This window comes from Dipodomys ordii, unplaced genomic scaffold (assembly GCF_000151885.1).
Source record: "Dipodomys ordii isolate 6190 unplaced genomic scaffold, Dord_2.0 Scaffold130, whole genome shotgun sequence".
In the NCBI taxonomy this organism is placed as follows: Eukaryota; Metazoa; Chordata; class Mammalia; order Rodentia; family Heteromyidae; genus Dipodomys; species Dipodomys ordii.
The window spans coordinates 2,287,739-2,304,500 of record NW_012267346.1 but is presented as its reverse complement, the minus strand read 5'-3'; the positions used below and the strand labels follow the sequence as shown (position 1 = coordinate 2,304,500).

At 38.0% G+C, this 16,762-nt stretch overlaps 1 protein-coding gene across 2 annotated transcripts in view; it reads right to left on the bottom strand.

The window, feature by feature from the left end:
• Positions 1-16,762, bottom strand: part of Dek (DEK proto-oncogene) — a 28,807-nt gene that overhangs the window by 11,591 nt on the left and 454 nt on the right. The window contains exons 2-7 of one of the 2 annotated variants that reach the window (XM_013030439.1): positions 16,525-16,687; positions 13,820-13,921; positions 13,468-13,577; positions 11,435-11,529; positions 9,614-9,734; positions 6,668-6,856 (exon numbers count right to left, since the gene is read on the bottom strand). In XM_013030439.1, the coding sequence (XP_012885893.1) occupies positions 6,668-6,856; positions 9,614-9,734; positions 11,435-11,529; positions 13,468-13,577; positions 13,820-13,921; positions 16,525-16,678 (771 nt within the window). In that variant the 5' untranslated portion in view covers positions 16,679-16,687. Of the gene's footprint in view, positions 1-6,667; positions 6,857-9,613; positions 9,735-11,434; positions 11,530-13,467; positions 13,578-13,819; positions 13,922-15,901; positions 15,942-16,524; positions 16,688-16,762 lie in introns of those variants that run through there. The other variant, XM_013030440.1, reaches the window with a different exon arrangement.

The following is a 16,762-nucleotide window of genomic DNA, read 5'->3' as shown; positions in this document are numbered from 1 at the left end:
AACCACTTAATCACAATAAAAAATTTGAAGAAAAAAAAAGAAGCCTTATAGGTATTGCAAGTTTAAATGTACCCAGTTGAAGGTGAAATGAGTTAATACACAAAAGGCAGAAAAAACATTTATTAGCTATGTTTATTAAACAGTAAATACTTACAAGTCTGCTACTCAAGATATAATTTCCATGAGAAGAGTGACTGTCCTAATTATTAGCTCTATTAGCCACAGAAATTTCTTTTGCTCATCTCTATTTGTATCATCTAGTTTATCTGTACTCTGAACCAGCAGGAAGAGAAACTTTTGAGTAAGAAAAGAAAAACGCACTCTTTCACATGCACAAAAAAAACAAGAACAAATAACTTCACATTAAAAATAAAGGTATAAGTGGGGCACACAGGGCTCATGTCTGTATGCCTATCTACTTGGGAAGTATAGATCTGAAGATTATAGTTCAAAGCCAGTCTTTAGGAAAAGTCCCTTTTCTCCCATTAACCACAAAAAAGCTGGAAGTGGAGTTGTGGTTTATGTGGTAGAGTGCTATCCTTGAATGAATAAGCTAAGGGACAGCCTTAAGACCTGACTTCAAGTCTTAGTTGCCAGCATTAAAAATTTTTAAAAGCAGAATAAGGGAATGTAAAGTTCTGTAAGCAAACTTCTACCAATTAGTCTGAAGCAAAGACCTTTGGTTAGCTCCAGTGTGACTCCTACTGTATCAATTACTTGAAAGGAATGACTCTGTGCATTAAAACTATATACGAAGTGAAGGTTTAAAACTATAAAACTAACAATAAGAAGCTAAGCAGTATCAAAACCTATGCATTATAAATTTAGATCTTTTATGACATAAAAATATTCAAAGAGGGCTGGGAAGGTGGCTCAGTGGTAGAGTGCTTGCCTTGCATGCATGAGGCCCTGGGGTTCAATTCCTCAGCACTACATAGGCAGAAAAAGTCAGAAGTGGCACTGCGGCTCAAGTGGTAGAGTGCTAGGCTTGAGCTGAAGAGCTGAGGGACAGTACTCAGGACAGTGCCCAGGCCCCACAACTGACAAAAAAATAAATTTAAAAAAATATTAAAAGAATTTTTAAAAGTTGGCAGAAAATATGTGATGGCACAAAAACTGAAATATATCAGGGTTACAGGACTAGGACTACTACCCTCCCTCCAAACTTCACACTTGGATCCTGGATTGTCTTGTTTTCAGTACTCTACTGTAGTTTTCCTCTTCTTTGACCTTCCATCCCACCTACTAAAAGGAAATTTATGAAGATAAAAACCTTGCCAATGATTTCTTGATCCCTAGTACAAAGCTTAGAACCAGCACTTGGAAACTACTATGCAATTATTACTAAAACTGAAATGGGAAGTAAACCTTTAAAAAGCTCTTTGAATCCTAAAGTTCTATTTCATTTAAATCATTGTTTGCTATTATTTTGAATTAACAGCACCCAAAACTTGATCTTTATTATCACTGTTTTCTGTAGACTGTACATAACAGAAAGGAAGGAAAAAAATCCACAGACCATTAGATCAAAGATAGTCCTTGGTTCCTACTCATTTTATTGAAGCCTCCATGAATTCAAAATACTGTATAAAATGGGAAATACATTTTTACTAAGCATCTATCACCAAACTTTTTCTGTTAAGTGCCAGAAATAAATATTTTAAGCTTTACTGGCCACATACAATGTTTCATATTCTTTAGTTTTAAAAGAAGCCAAAACAATCATTTTTAAAATAGAAAAAAATATTTTCAGGTTGTGGACTGTACAAAACCAAAACTGAGGCTGGGAAGGTGGCTCAGTGGTAGAACGCTTGCTTCACACGCATGAGGCCCTGGGTTTGATTCCTCAGCATCACATGCGCAGAAAAGGCCGTAAGTGGTGCTGTGGCTCAAGTGGTAGAGCGCTAGCCCTGAGCTGAAGAGCTGAGGGACAGCGCCCAGGCCCAGAGTTCAGGCCCCACAACCAATGAAAACAAGAACCACCAAAAACAAAAACAAAAAAACTGCAATATGGGTGCCACTGGCTCACACCTGTAACCTACTCAGGAAACTGACATACAGACGGTCACAGTTTGAAACCAGTCCAAGAAGAAAAGTCTGAAGGACCCCATCTTCCAAATTAACAAAAAGCAAGGTTAGAAGCATGGTTCAAGGAGAAAAGAACTAGCCAAGGAATCACAGGCCCCAGTTCAAATCCTAACACTTGCAAAAATCAAAACATGATGCAGCCGGGCACTGGTAGCTCACACCTGTAATCCTAGCTATTTAGGAGGCTGAGATGTGAGGATCGCTGTTCAAAGGTAGCTGGGGCAGGAAAGTCCGTGAGACTTCAGAAAACCAGAAGTGGTGTTATGGCTCAAGAGTTCAAGCCCCATGACTGACTTAAAAAAAAAATAACAAAAACCAGGATGCAGACTGGATTCTATGTATAACCAGTTTGCTGATTCTAAGACATTATGAATTAACCAGATAAACATGATTAATTCTTCAAGTTATAGTTTTTGCTTATAGCCTTCAGTTTTCATGAGCAGAAGTAGATGTCTATTCATCAAGTTCTCTAATTTACTGCTTAAAATCAGATGATAATAAATTTTTGGTTTAAGAGAATTATGGCTAAAACATGAACTAGAAACTTTAGAATTACGCAGAGAAAGCACTTAGCTTCTGTCTCTCAAAACCCCCCACTCCATCATCACCACCCTGCCCCTTCCCAAAAATCTCAACAAGCTCCGTTATTTGTGAATACACAGGGTATTTCAACCACACTGGCATTTCTTCAAACTCTCTGTTCATCACATTCCCCTTCCCAAGATAACAAGTTTGAAAGAAAAAAAAAAAGCTAGTTTCCAAACTACTATGGAACTCATTGTTAAAGACTGGTTTGCTATTCCTAAATATGCTACCAAGAAAATCAACTATTTTAAGGATTTCTGCTACACTAAAGAGGTATACAAAAACTTAGGACTACCTTCAATTTTGGCAATATTTTTTAAGTTTTAGAAAACCAGTAGTACAAATCTTCAAAAATTGGAAAAGGACTCGCCATGTCTGACAACCATGAAGGTACAAAATCAGAGGAATGACACAAGCAATGTTTGTAGGAAGGCAAAAAAAACCAAAAAACCAAAAAAACATCTTGGGAGAATAAAGCTTACCTATATCTTTATAGGCAGCAGGGCTCTTGAAGGAGGGATGGCAAAAAAGACGCCTGTCACAGAGCCAGAATTCTGTCCTCAAAGCAGAAAGGCTGTACTGGGTGAATAGATGAAAATAAAAAATTAGCTTAAAACACACTATTCTTTTAATACCTTGGCTGAGAAAACTCAGAATGCCAAGAGAAAAAGAATGTGAAAATCTATATTTCACAAAAGACGACAGCAAGTCTACATGGACTTTATTAAGAAGAAATTATCAACTTTGCCTTCCAACAAAAGGTTTGGTTTATTCTTTTAATAATTCCTCCCTGATCAATTTATAATACTTTTTACTTTTCAAAATATAATTAAGGGCTGCCAAAACATTCATGTTCACACTCTTATCACTACCCTCAAATGGTCTAAATAAAGTTTACTAACACATACTCTTGATTTGCCATATTTCTATGAAAACAAGAATTCATAAACTTGTTTCCCACAGCTTCCCTTACAGCCAGACAGCCAGGTGACAAAGTGGTAGCTAGTGCCAGGTACATGGAAATCTCTGGTTAAAAAAAAAATTGTTTTAAGAGGAAAACATTAAACATCTCTAGAAATCCTTGAAAAGCTCTTCCTTTCCTGAACTTGGAACTACTGACCAAAGGCAGAACTACCACCCTGTGATCATTCGGCATTTAACCGAATGATCACAGGGTGGTAGTTCTGCCTTTGGTCAGTAGTTCGGTATTTTGGTTCCGCAAAGGCAGGAAAGTTCATAGACTCTTCTCCAATTAACGACCAAAAAACCAGAAGTGGATCTGTGCCTTAAGTGGTAGAGTACTAGTCTTAAGAACAAATGCACAGTTAAAGTGCTCAGGTCCAAAGTTCAGGTCCCAGGACTGGTATGTACATACACATGTACATACATACAACATAAACATACAGCAAATATTTTTAACAGGCTAAAAGACTCAAAGAGGTCTTCACCTCCTGCCCCAATGAGCACTGTTTGCTTTTTCTAGTTCTTTTTCTTTTTTTGCTACCAGTACTGAGCCCTGTCTCTTAGCTATTTCATTCAAATGGGAGAACACTAGCCTTGAGCAAACTCAGGGCCAGGCCCAGTTAAAGGCTAAGGACTAGCACACAAACTCACTCAGGGCCTGGGTGCTGTCCATGAGCTCTTTTGTTCAAGGCCAGTGCTTTACTATTTTGAGCCACAGTGCTATTTTTGGCTTTCTGGTGGTTGGTTGAAGATTAGAGTCTCACTGACTTTACTGCCTGTGCTGGTTTTGACCTGCAATCCTCAAATCTCAGCCTCCTGAAGAGCTGATTACAGGTGTGGGCCACCAGTACCTGGCTTAGGAATGTTCTTAAAAAGTTTATTGCTGGTCATTTTCTGTAAATGGTTGATTTTTGCTGTTCTTTGGGTTTTATCTCTTTTTGGTTGTACTAGGTTTGACCTCAGGTTCACACTTGCTAGGCAAGTACTGTGCCACTTGAGCCACTTTTTCAGCCCTTTTGTGTCAGTTACTTTGAGATAGGATCTTGCTTTGTTATCCCAGCCTGGACTATAATCCTATTTGTGCTTCTCTGTATCGATAGGATGATAGGATAACAGATGTTCACCACTGTGCTCAATCACTAGTTGAGATGAAACCTCAAACTTTTTTCAGGGCCAGGGGAGCTTACTGTCCCCCCTTAGCTCTACTTCCCAAGTCTCTAGGATTATAAGCTTGAGCCATCACATCCAGTTTGTCCTATTAATATGCAGTTCTTCATATTTTCATTTTGGAGCCTCTATAATGGACAATTGAGCCTTTATAAAAGAAAAAAAAGTTGCCACAGAAGTAGTATTGTTCTTATCAAAACTTACCTTTTGAAAGCAATCAGAAAGCTATGAGTAGGTACCATTATTGCCCCGGTTTATTAATGGGAAACAGGTAGTTTAAATAACTTGCCCAAGACCATGAAATGATAATTCAAGAGAGAGCTGGGATTTGAATGAAAATAAATTTCTGAAGCATATCTTTGTCTCAAGAAGAAATTCAATATTTATATACATGCTTTAACCCGGCTTTAAAAATAGCTTAGGAAATAGTGAATTGCATATAGTAGATGACCAAATATTTAAATGAGGAATATATTTAGAAATTTTCACAACTGCAAATGTACATGTGAAAGTTTTCTCACTCATGTCTAATACAATAAAATTTCAGTGCTCAGATCTGTCATCTTCACACACCAAAAATAAAAATATTTATGAAGCACCTGCAAGCTTGTAATCTCTTTCTCTCTTTCTATAATTGTAAAGCACTTCATACTTCGTTTTATGGAAGTCCTTATAAAATTTGACATTAAAAGAATTTTCTTTGTACAAATTATTTAAAGATAAAAATGTTGAAGAACTAAAAAAAGAATTGTTACTTTTTAAAGTATAAACAGTAAATATACACACAAGCACATGTATGCTTTCTACACCTTTAATCTAATTCTGTGGTGACCTTTTCCTGGGGAATATGTGACAGTGTCTGAAGAAATGTTTTGTTTTGGTTATCACACCTGGAGATTGGAGATGTCCCCCACTACAAGGGACTCATCTAGCATAAAATATCAAGCCAGTATTTAGTTCCGAAAAGATGTGAGATTTCACAATAAAGCAAGTTATGACCTCTAGAGGAAAAAAATACTGTCTACTGAAACATCATTAACAAGAACTTACCTATTTTTGCTCTCTTTCCATCTACTAGATCAACAGTTAAACCTTTTGGAAGCTTAACATTCTTAATATTTTATAAAATATTTCCAAATAGAAAATGTCAAGCACTCCTAAACAAAATAAAACTTCACACACTGATCAAATAAACTTCAAATACTTTTAATTCCTATTAAATAATCTACAACAGGTTGAGGCAAAAATGATGGTCCTTAAACCCTTGCTTTTTACACATGATACAGAGTTCAAGTCCATTATAAATGATTAATATACTCTCAAAGAATCTGTTTCTGTGTGTTCAGACTATGAATACCTCCTGCTTCTTGTAACATTTACCATTCTAGCCTGGTCTAGCTTAAGGAACACTTCACCTGCAAGCCACACTATCCTTGAATATTTTCAACTTTCATACTATTGCATGGAAAACAAAGTGCTTTTTAAAAGAAAAGAAATGGAGCCAGGTGCTGGTGGCTTACGCTTGTAATCCTAGCTACTCTGGAAGCTGAGATCTAAGGACTGTGGGTCAATCTAGCACACCTGTGCAGGTAAGTCTGTGAGACTCTCATCTCTAATAAAGTACTCAAAAAGGCTGGAAGTGGCATGGCACTGTGGCTCAAGGGGTAGAGCGTTAGCCTTCAGCAGAAGCAGCTCAGGGACAGTGCCCAGGCCTTGAGTTCAATCCCCAGGACTGGCAAGAAAAAAAAAAGTTTCTTAATCATTTTTGCATTTTCACCAATATGAATGAAACTGGTGGGTGGACTTACACACCAAGAATATTAAACTCTCCCTATGGGAAATATAATGAAACAGGACATTTTACCTCCTCTTCACTTTCTTTGTCTTCATCATCTGAAGACTCTTCCTTATTTTTCTTTTCTTCTTCATCACTACTAGATTCATCTGATAGAATTTCAGGACATTTGGATTGTTTTGCTTTTCTTGCAGATCCAGAACTGTTCCGTTCCTTTTTACTGCCTTTGCTAGAATTTTTTTTAGATTTTGGCAATGGCTGCATAAAAAAAAATTTTAAACAGTAACACCAATAAGATATAATATTTCTAAGCCAATTAACTCTTAATTCTCCATTTCTACCTAGAAATATTTACAAGATTAGCAGCTTCACAAATTAAGTTAACCTAAAATTTCATTACCAATATTCTTCCACTTTGGTCCTAAATACCTCAAGACTAACTGCAAAGGCTGAGTATATTTCTGACATGGGACTGGAAACCAAGAGTACTATAGACCTCATCTCAGCCAATAAGCTGTGTGGTAGTATGTGCCTGTCAACCCAACTACAGCAGAAGTATAAATATGAGGATTTCAGTCCAGGACATCCTAGGCAAGAAGATCATATATATATATATATATATATATATATATGTACACACACACACACACACACACACTTAATGGAAAGCATTAACAGGTAAAGGCTTGGCTCAAGTGGTAAAATACCTGCCTATTAAACACAAGGTCACCAAGTTCAGACACCAGTACCTTATATATACACAAAACCAGGTTCTGAAACTGGTTCTAAGCATTTTGAATATGGGTAGTCAATGGATACTCAACTATAGTTCGTAGTAATTTTAAGCAATACTTTTCATGTAACTAGCAAGACCACAAGACTTTTTCTTCCAGAGTATCTGTCACACAAAAATTAGGTGCCTGCTTTGTGTTTTCAGGCTAACTATGAACAGAATAAACCACAGGACAGTTTCTAACTTGTGCAAACATCCACTCTTCTAAAGGCCAACTTGGAAACAATAAGTCACCCCAGAAATTTTGTTAGTGGACTAGAAAGACATTTTCCCATAGAGCAATCTCCACAAAAGACAACTATTATAATGAATTTAATCTGAGTAAATCCTTTGTAGGAATCTTTAAGAAAATCTCACTATCCAAACACTTAATATTCACTATATGAATTCCAGATCTCAAATGTGTTGGAAAAATGTGGTTTCTCTCAATAGCTCAGGAACCAAATGCAGGTATTGAGGATTTAATATGAATACAGAATGAGAATGACTAGAAGACTGCTTGAGTAAATCTATGTGAGAGTGTAAGAATGTTAGGATTCAATAATCAATCAGGAAAATGTAATTCCTCAAATAAATGAGAAAATGTAAAAGCAAAAATCAGGAAGTAATAATATATAGCTTTAAAGCCTTCCTACACTGGTTCTAAAAGCTGAATCCATGATCAAAGCACTCGCAACCTTTTACTGTCTCTCAGCTTTTTCCCTCATGGCTGGCAGTTTACACTTGAACCACACCTCCACTTCTGGCTTTTGCTGGTTAACTGAGATTAAGAGTCTCTTGGAATTGTCTGCCCAAAGTGGCTCTGAATCTTGATGCTCAGATCTCAGCCTCCCAAGTAGTTAGGAAGATAAGTGTAAGCCATCTGTACCCAGCCATTATTCTTTTTGGAAATAAAATCTGATTAACAAATAATCAAGACAATACAGTAAGACAGTGAAACCAAAGGCTGCTATTTAATAGTTCTTAAATTACTATACAGAAAAATGTAGTAATGACTTCACAGCATTTTTCATAATGACCAGAAGTACAAAATAGCATAAGCTTGACACCATCATATTAAGGAGGTATCAATCATCACAGGGTTACATATGAATTACTCTAAGAGTTTCTAAAAGAAAGGACAGAACATTAATTTTCCAAGTATTGTTCATGGAATATACAGTACCATGAGCCTTGAAGAATCTACAAAGTATTTTTGTAGTAATGATAATGTATTTGTTCTTTTCAGTGTGTTGAAATCTCTACTAACTGTAAACATGGCAAAACTACTGATGCCTAAGCACTAATCAAGGCATATTGGAATCAAGGCAGCAGCAAAGTGTACTAATAGCCATTATATTCATCATAAATACCTATTAGCAACAAATAAAAAACAATACTTCACTTAAAAATGTCCTTGATGAAACAATAAATATTAATTCTATCAACTCAATCCTTGAGGCACAGATCTGTATATTAACTACGACAAAACAGGAGACACACATACGTGGCTACATATTGATTTTAAATGGTTTCCTCACGAAAACATTTGTGCAATAGTTTGAATTAAGCTAGCTAATACTTTCATAAACATTTTTTAAGGGGACTGAACCCATATTCTCATGCATACTGACTGGTAAGTGCTCTACCACTGAAATAGTATTTCAGATTTAGGTGTTTAAAAGAAATGTTCTAAAAAAAAAACAAAAAGAACAGGTAAGCAAGGTGCTTGCTGGTGCCTTATGATTGTAACTCGAGCTATTTGTAAGATTGAGAATTGGAATATCAAGGTTCTAAGCCAAACTGGACAGAAGTTTGTAAAACTGTCTCTACAGAGAGAAGCTGGATGCAGTGGTGCGTTGCTCACTTGTGATCCCAGCAATGACAGGAAGCCAAAAGTAGGCAAATCACAACTCAGGTTCCTGCCTGGGTGAAAATCAGAGAACCTATCTTAAAAATAACCAGTACTGGAGGTGTGGTTTAGTAGTATGGCCCTAGCCCAGCAAGCAAGACCCTGAAGGCAAACTCTTGTTCTGTCCCCTTGACCTCCAGGAAAATTGACAGTATTCATTACCAGCAAATTTTACAACTTCAAATGGAAATGACAGTTGGAGAATTTCATACCATGAAAAGCCCATCTCCAAAACAACACAAAATCTCAAGTGGTACAGCATCAGTCTAGCAAGCTTGAGTTTAAACCTGAGTACCACCCCCACCTGCACCCCCACCAAAAAGAACCTCACTTTGCCAGAAGGCTTTGGATGCATTAAGAAATTCAAAATCCTCTTTACAAGCTCACTATTTACTCCTGATCTTTCCAAATCAAGAACCTCACAGATGCTCTTTAACATGGCATTTCTGAATCTGAAAAAGAAAAAAACAAGGTAATTATAGAGCTTATAACCATTCCCCACAACAAAGGCAATAATCAACAAAATAGGCAGTTTATGTACATACATGAAAAAGCAGTCATGTTTTCACATATCTTAATAAACTTTCTACTCAAAAACTAATTATGGTTAGTAGGTAAGTATTACCAAATTAAGTTGGCTTTTGTGTGTCTGTGTGTATATGTAGGTCCTGGGGCTTGAACCCAGGGCCCTGGGCACTGTCCCTGAACTTTTTTGTTCAAGGTTAGCCTCTACCAGTTGAATACAGTTCCACTTCGAGCTTTTCGGCAATAGTGTCTTATGGACTTTTCCTGCCAGGGATGGCTCTGAACTACAATTCTCAGATCTCAGCCTCCTAAGCAGATAGGATTATAGGCATAAGCCATGATACCCAGCATACCAATTAATTTTTAAATACAGCATAAGAATAAACTAATTTTAACTAAACTCATGGAGAAATTACATAAAAAGTTGCAAATTCATAGATGCAACAATTCTTACAGCTAATTGATGAATTAATTTTCCCTCAGCATTTGGACTAAAATGTCTGAATGAATACTAGGTCATTTTTATTATTTAAATTCTTAAATGATAGTCATTTAATAAAGGAAAACTCTTAAGAGTGTATCATCTCTTTCATGTTGTTTCTAACACATTTATAAGATTATTTCTTTGTTGCTTTGTATGTCCCTCCCCCACAGTATAACCCCTGCTTTCACTGTATTTGATGTCGGTATAATTTGTGGTGGGGAAGGGAAAAAACAAGTCGTTTAAATAAGGATACAGGTGGACCCGTTGCAACAATGAGAAGTACAAGTTGTTATGTCGAAAACAAACTTTACAACTTTGGTGGGGGGGACGGGGAGGATTGGGTGGGGGGGTGGGGGTGGGGGGAGGATGGGAAGGGGAAACAAAGGAGGAGGCTACAATGCTTGATAAGAAATGTACTCATTATCTTGCCCATGTAATTGCAACCCCTCTGTACAGTATTTTCACAATAAAAAATAAATATTTAAAAAAAGAGTGTATCACCTTGATTGAACTATGATGTAGGACCATTTCTATCAAGTTATCACCAAAGTAGTTTACATAGTTTAAAAAGGAACAGTAGCCAGGCCCTGGTGATTCATGTCTATAATTTATCATGATTACTTAGGAGGCTGAGATCTGAGAATCATGGAAAGTGAAAGATCTGAAGGAAAATGAGTAAGACGTATCTCCAATTAGTCACCAATAAGCTGGAAGCAGAGCTGTGGCTCAAGTGATAAAGTTCAGGTGTTGAGGGGAAACAAAAAAACACAACTGAAGGCCAGTGCCTAGACTTTGGGTTCTAGCCCAAGTATTGGTGCAGAAAAAAAAAAAAAGGAACATAGTAAATGACAATAGAAATGTCAGATTCTTTACTACATTCCTTTTAGCTCGTCTGAATTTTGAACTCTGCAAATGATTAACCTGTGTGAAACACTCTTTTAGGAAATAAAAAACTAAGTACTTTCAGTAATCTTGATGGCCATTATTTTTTGGAAAGTAATTAACATCCTGAGTTAATGTAATCAAATCTTGGTACCGAAAGAGCACAGAATCCACAGTCCACTGAAAATGAGAAATTATTTTTAAATATTAAAAAGTAAATAAAACACTTATCAAAACATGATTATTTACAAAACAACTTACTTTTTTAACATTTCTTCCTTCTTTTTATACTGGACACTTCCTTTTTCAAATGGAAAACCACTGAACTGACCTACATTCTTCTTTAATGAGGTTACCTGAAAATATTTTTCTCATCATTAATACTACCCAGAAAAGTACAATAAGAATCCTTAAAGCCAACATCATTATCTCATATATCTCTAAGTTACAACAATTTATTCAGCATTTGTTGTTCCAAATTGGAAATATATTCGTTACTAAGAAAAAAATCATGTAACAATTTGAGCTGGGCACAGGTGGCTCATGCCAGTAATCCTAGCTACTCAGGAGGCTGAGATCTGAGGAACTCCATCACTGTTCAAAGCTAGTCCGGGCAGGAAAATCTGTGAAACTCTTATATATAATTAACCCACCAGAAAACTGGAAGTGGCACTGTTGCTCAAGTGGTAGAGCACTTGCTTTGAGCTGAAGAGCTCAGGGACAGTGCCCAGGCCCAGTGTTCAAGCCCCACAACTGATCAAAAAAGGAAAAGAAAATAACAATTTGAAGCTGGATGTGGTGACACATGCCTATCACATGCCTATCAAGTAATCAGGAGGTGGATGCAGGAGGATCTCAAAACCACCAAGTTAGCCATTATTCAATCTCATCACAAAAAATAAAATGGCCAGGAGCATAACAAGTAGTAAAGAAATTGCCTAGAATGCTTGAGGTGCTAGTTTCAATCCCTAGTACCACAAAAAATAAGTTTGAATTTGAATGAATTTCCATCTGGGAATACTTACCATAAGTGTTATCTGACAATACTCGATGCGCAAAGTAACTACAAAAACTTCTTTCCCATAAACAACAAACTCTAGTAATGTTTCTTTTTCAAATCAGGAGCAACTTTACTTTTTAAAAAGTAAAAAGAATAGTCAGTATTCCAAAAGGCCAATACCATTAACGAGTTAGGATGTTTGTAGAAAGTATTGTGAGGACTGAAATTAATCCATAGATTATAGTATGCCACAAATATTCTAACAACATCCACCTTTACCTTGCCAACACATAGCCCAAGAAAAGCTTCCTTAATTATATGAAATAAGTTGGGTGCTAGTGGCTCATGCCTATAATCCTAGCTACTCAGAAGGCTGAGATCTGAGGATTGCGATTAGAACCCTGCCTGGGCAGGAAAGTCTATGAGGTTCTTAACTTAGCTACCAGAAAACTGGAAGTGGTGCTGTGGCTCAAGTGGTAGAGCACTAGCCTTGGGCAGAAGCTCAGAGACAGTGCCCAGGCTCTCTGAGTTCAAGCCCATGACCGACCAAAAAATAAAATAAAAATTATATCAGGTATTTGTTCAAAATGAGATACAATTATGTTAAATCACTTAACAATTCTTCCAGTAAGTTGGGCACTGGTTGCTCACACCTTCAATCCTAGCTACTTAGGAGGTTGAGATTTGAAGATCATGGTTTGAAGCCAGCTCAGGAAGGAAAATCTCTGTGACTCTTATCTCCAATAAACTACTAAAAAAGCTCTAAGTGGTAGAGTGCCAGCCTTGAGCAAAACAAATCTTAAGGATAGCAACCAGGTGGCAAATTCAAGCTCCAGGATTGACACCCCAAAAACAAGAAAGTATTCCAATAATTCCAAACTTAAAGGGCATTAAAATCATCATAGTACAGATTTTATAATTTGAAATTTAAGTACAAATAAATTACATTGCCATTTTTTATGGCAGTGCTGGGCTCCAGTGCTTTATACACATTTTTTGGACAAGCACACTATCACTAAGCCCCAAACTGGAGTAAAAATAACCACACTAAATAAAATGAACTTCAAGGAAACAAGCAAACAAACTGAGCTGTAAGAGCTGAAACTATAGTCCTAATTGCTGAGACTCAGCTACGGAACCTGTAATGTCATTTAGTTTTTGTCACTCACTCACCGGTGTGGTATAGAAATTATGCTAGTTGATCATTAACATCTTACTGGATTAACATTAGGGTTTTATTCTAAAATATTTGAACATATAAACAAGCATTCAGATTAAAGGCATAAAGACTTACTGTGCCTGGTCTGTTGTAAAGCAGTTTATGCAGATTTCGAAGTTCATCTGTTTTCTTCTTACTCAAAAAGAAATGTATCCTTTCAATTTCACAGAGTTTCTGCCCTTTTCCTGTTAAAAGACATAATCAAATACCCGCTGCTATTAGTACACTTACAAAATTTAATAACAATTTAATGTGAATTGTGTTTACATCATTATTTCTATGTAACTTTGACCAAGTGGGGCAAATAAAACAAAATTATGCCAAAAGAACATTATTTCTTCAACACTAAACACCCTGCTAAGCACCACTAAACATCATTAGGCTATCTGGGGATTTTTACTGTAAAATGAAAGTAATATAAACTTACCTTGCGCAATAGTAAATGGTTCTCTCTGTAATGAAGACACTTGCATAGTCAACCTCTCTACTTTTTTCTTTTCCCTCTTGCCTTCTACGATGAGACTCTTTTCTAGAAATTAAATATTTCTTACATTAAAAAAAGGTAAAGGAATTAACTTTATTGTTAACACGTAGGAAAAAAAAGATTACTAAATCTAACACTTTATTCTTTTTCTGAGCATGGTTTTGAGAACTGTGCCATTTACCACCAGCAGACAAAAAAGTGAAAAGCCATTTCCTGTGAAAAATCATCTAGGGCTTAGGTGTAGAATGCTTGCCTCAGTACCACATGAACAGAAAATGCCAGAAGTGGTGTTGTGGCTCAAGTGGTAGAGTGCTAGCCTTGAGCAAAAGAAGTTCAGGGACAGTGCCCAGCCCCTGCATTCAAGCCCCCAGGACCAGAAAAAAGAAAGATAAAACATTAAGGAGGGAGAACACAAGTAAGGACAGGAGATATAGCATAGCTCAATAGTAAAATGCTTGCCTAGAACTCTTAGAAGCCCCAGGTCCTAGGTTTAAACCCAACACTAGTGGCGGGAAGACCTGAAAAGAAGTTCTGTGAATTCAACAGTTATTTTTGGACTAGAGCTTTGAAGGACAGGTAAGGGATGTAAGGATCTTCACATAAAATTCACATAAAATGCAGGTATATTGTGACAATAGCCAACAAGAACAGAGAAGCGTAATAGAGGAATCTTATCACTCAATTTCCTCTCCCTTAGTGATTTAAACTACCCACTTCCTTCTGATCATCTAATAAACTTCACAATCTAGTTCCAGGCCAGAGATTTTTTTTCCCCCTGGGAGTTGGACCAACAAATAAATGCTTGGCTGCCATCTGGACAGCTTCACTCCATGTCCTAAGGCATCTAAAGAAACTCAATATATCCAAAACCAAAGTTATAATCAGCTCCTAACCTGCACATCTCTGCAAACTTTCCAGAAAACAAAACCGTTCAACTAGATGCCAAAGTCAAAAAGCTACTAGTCATCTTTATACTAACAATTTCCCTTTCCCCCAATAATTGCCAATTCCAAATGAAAGTAAAATATTCTTGACTAACAGAAGAAAAACTTTTGCAATTCTAGCCTCACATCTCAAATGAGTAAAAGGAGTAATAATGAATCAGAGCAATTATAAACCTGCTGTAAGTTTACTTTTTTTAGTAATTTTTAAAAATTAACTAATCTGGCTTCTTGGCCACTGACTGCAAGCTCTCCATTTACAGATCTCTTAAGTTTTCCTGACCAAGGAAAGCCTTGAAGCCTGCCCTTTTAGAAAGACTGAAGAATTGAAATCTGGAGGAAAAATTTGCTGAGAAATTCTTGGCTAGTAGGGGGATACTACAAGCCAACTCTCAGTTGTTATATCCTAAGTAACCTAAAAATAATTTATATCAAACAATTTATATTAAAATTTAAAAGCAATGCTGTATTCAAATATGAACATACTCCTGGGCCTTGGGGGCACATATAACTTTAAGCAAAAGTCATACCTTGTAAATCTTCACCCAGATTGTATTATACTGATTTCAACACTTATGTAGACTTAAAAAAAAAATTAAGCCTGGTGCCAGTGGCTCACACCTGTAATCTTCTCTACTCAGGAGGCTAAGATCTGAGTGGTTGAGGCCAGGAAAGTCTGTGAGTCTGTTATCTCCTATTAACCACCAAAGCCGGAGGTGGAGCTGTGGCTCAAGTGGCAAAGTGCCAGCCTTGAGCAAAAAAAAAAAAACTAAGGGCGACCAGGCCCCGAGTTCAAGTCCTAGTACTGACATTAAAAAAAGTTTGGGAAAGATTTATCAAACTCATCCCACGACGAGCTGAGTTACAGCCACACCCAAAATAAATAAAACTAGACTGGACTATCAGCAAAGAATGCTAAGACTGGAGACTCAGGCAGTGGGTGTACCTCAAAGAGGACCGTTCATCTGGTGCAAAAACACAAAGCAGCCTAGCTGTGCCTCCCGGTCAAACAAGGGTTAATAATGACATTCTTTCAGGGCAGATTTCACTCTAAAGCCGAGACAGCTGCGCCTTCACGCTTAACTTATTTTCACAGTTCCTCTTCTCATTTTTAACGACTTTCTCGAAGAGCCGCTACTTTCACTGGTGTGTCCCAGCGAAAACTCTCCTTTGAAGAGAACCACCTCTGCTGAAAGGCAGCGAATACGGTTTCAGAAAGAGAAAAAAAAAACCCACTTCCGGGGCTAACATTCCTGAGTTCAGTCTTGGCGTACGACACGAAACGAGACTACGGTCACTTCCAAAGGCACGGGGATGCATCGTGAAATCAGCAGAACGGAAAACGTCCACCCAGCGGCTCGTCCAGGAGACTCCCAAGCCGGGCTTCAACCGAAAAAAGCCCAACAACTCGCACCAACCTGCGACGGACACGGACTGGCTGTCAACCAGCCCAGGACGCTGAACGCCCGGGGAGGCGGGCAGGCAGCAAGTCCGGCCGCCCGAGGCAGCCGGGACTCACGATCGCCCAACAGCCACCGTTTTTTAAAGATGTTGCATGCATTCTTGCTTTAAAAACAAACAAACAAACAACACAATCACTGTGGATCGTTGAACGCCTTTGGGGCGCCAACAAGACCTAAGAGAGCAGCAACTGAATCTGCGGCAATGAAACCACCTGGCGCCCAGGGGGTGCGCCTTCCTCCCCACCTTTCTCTTCCTCCTCCTCCTCGTCGTCGTCGTCGTCGTCCTCCTCCTCCTCCTCTTCGCTCTCCTCCCGGGGACCCGGCATGTCGGGTTCTTTCTCGGACGCGGGGGCCACGGGGGTCTCCTCTCCCTCCGCAGCTGGCGCCGAGGAGGACATGCTGGGGACCTGCGGAGGAAGCCGGACGCCGCGCTCGGGGTTGTGGCTCCGGCGGGCAGGACTGGGCGGCCGCCGTGGGGAACC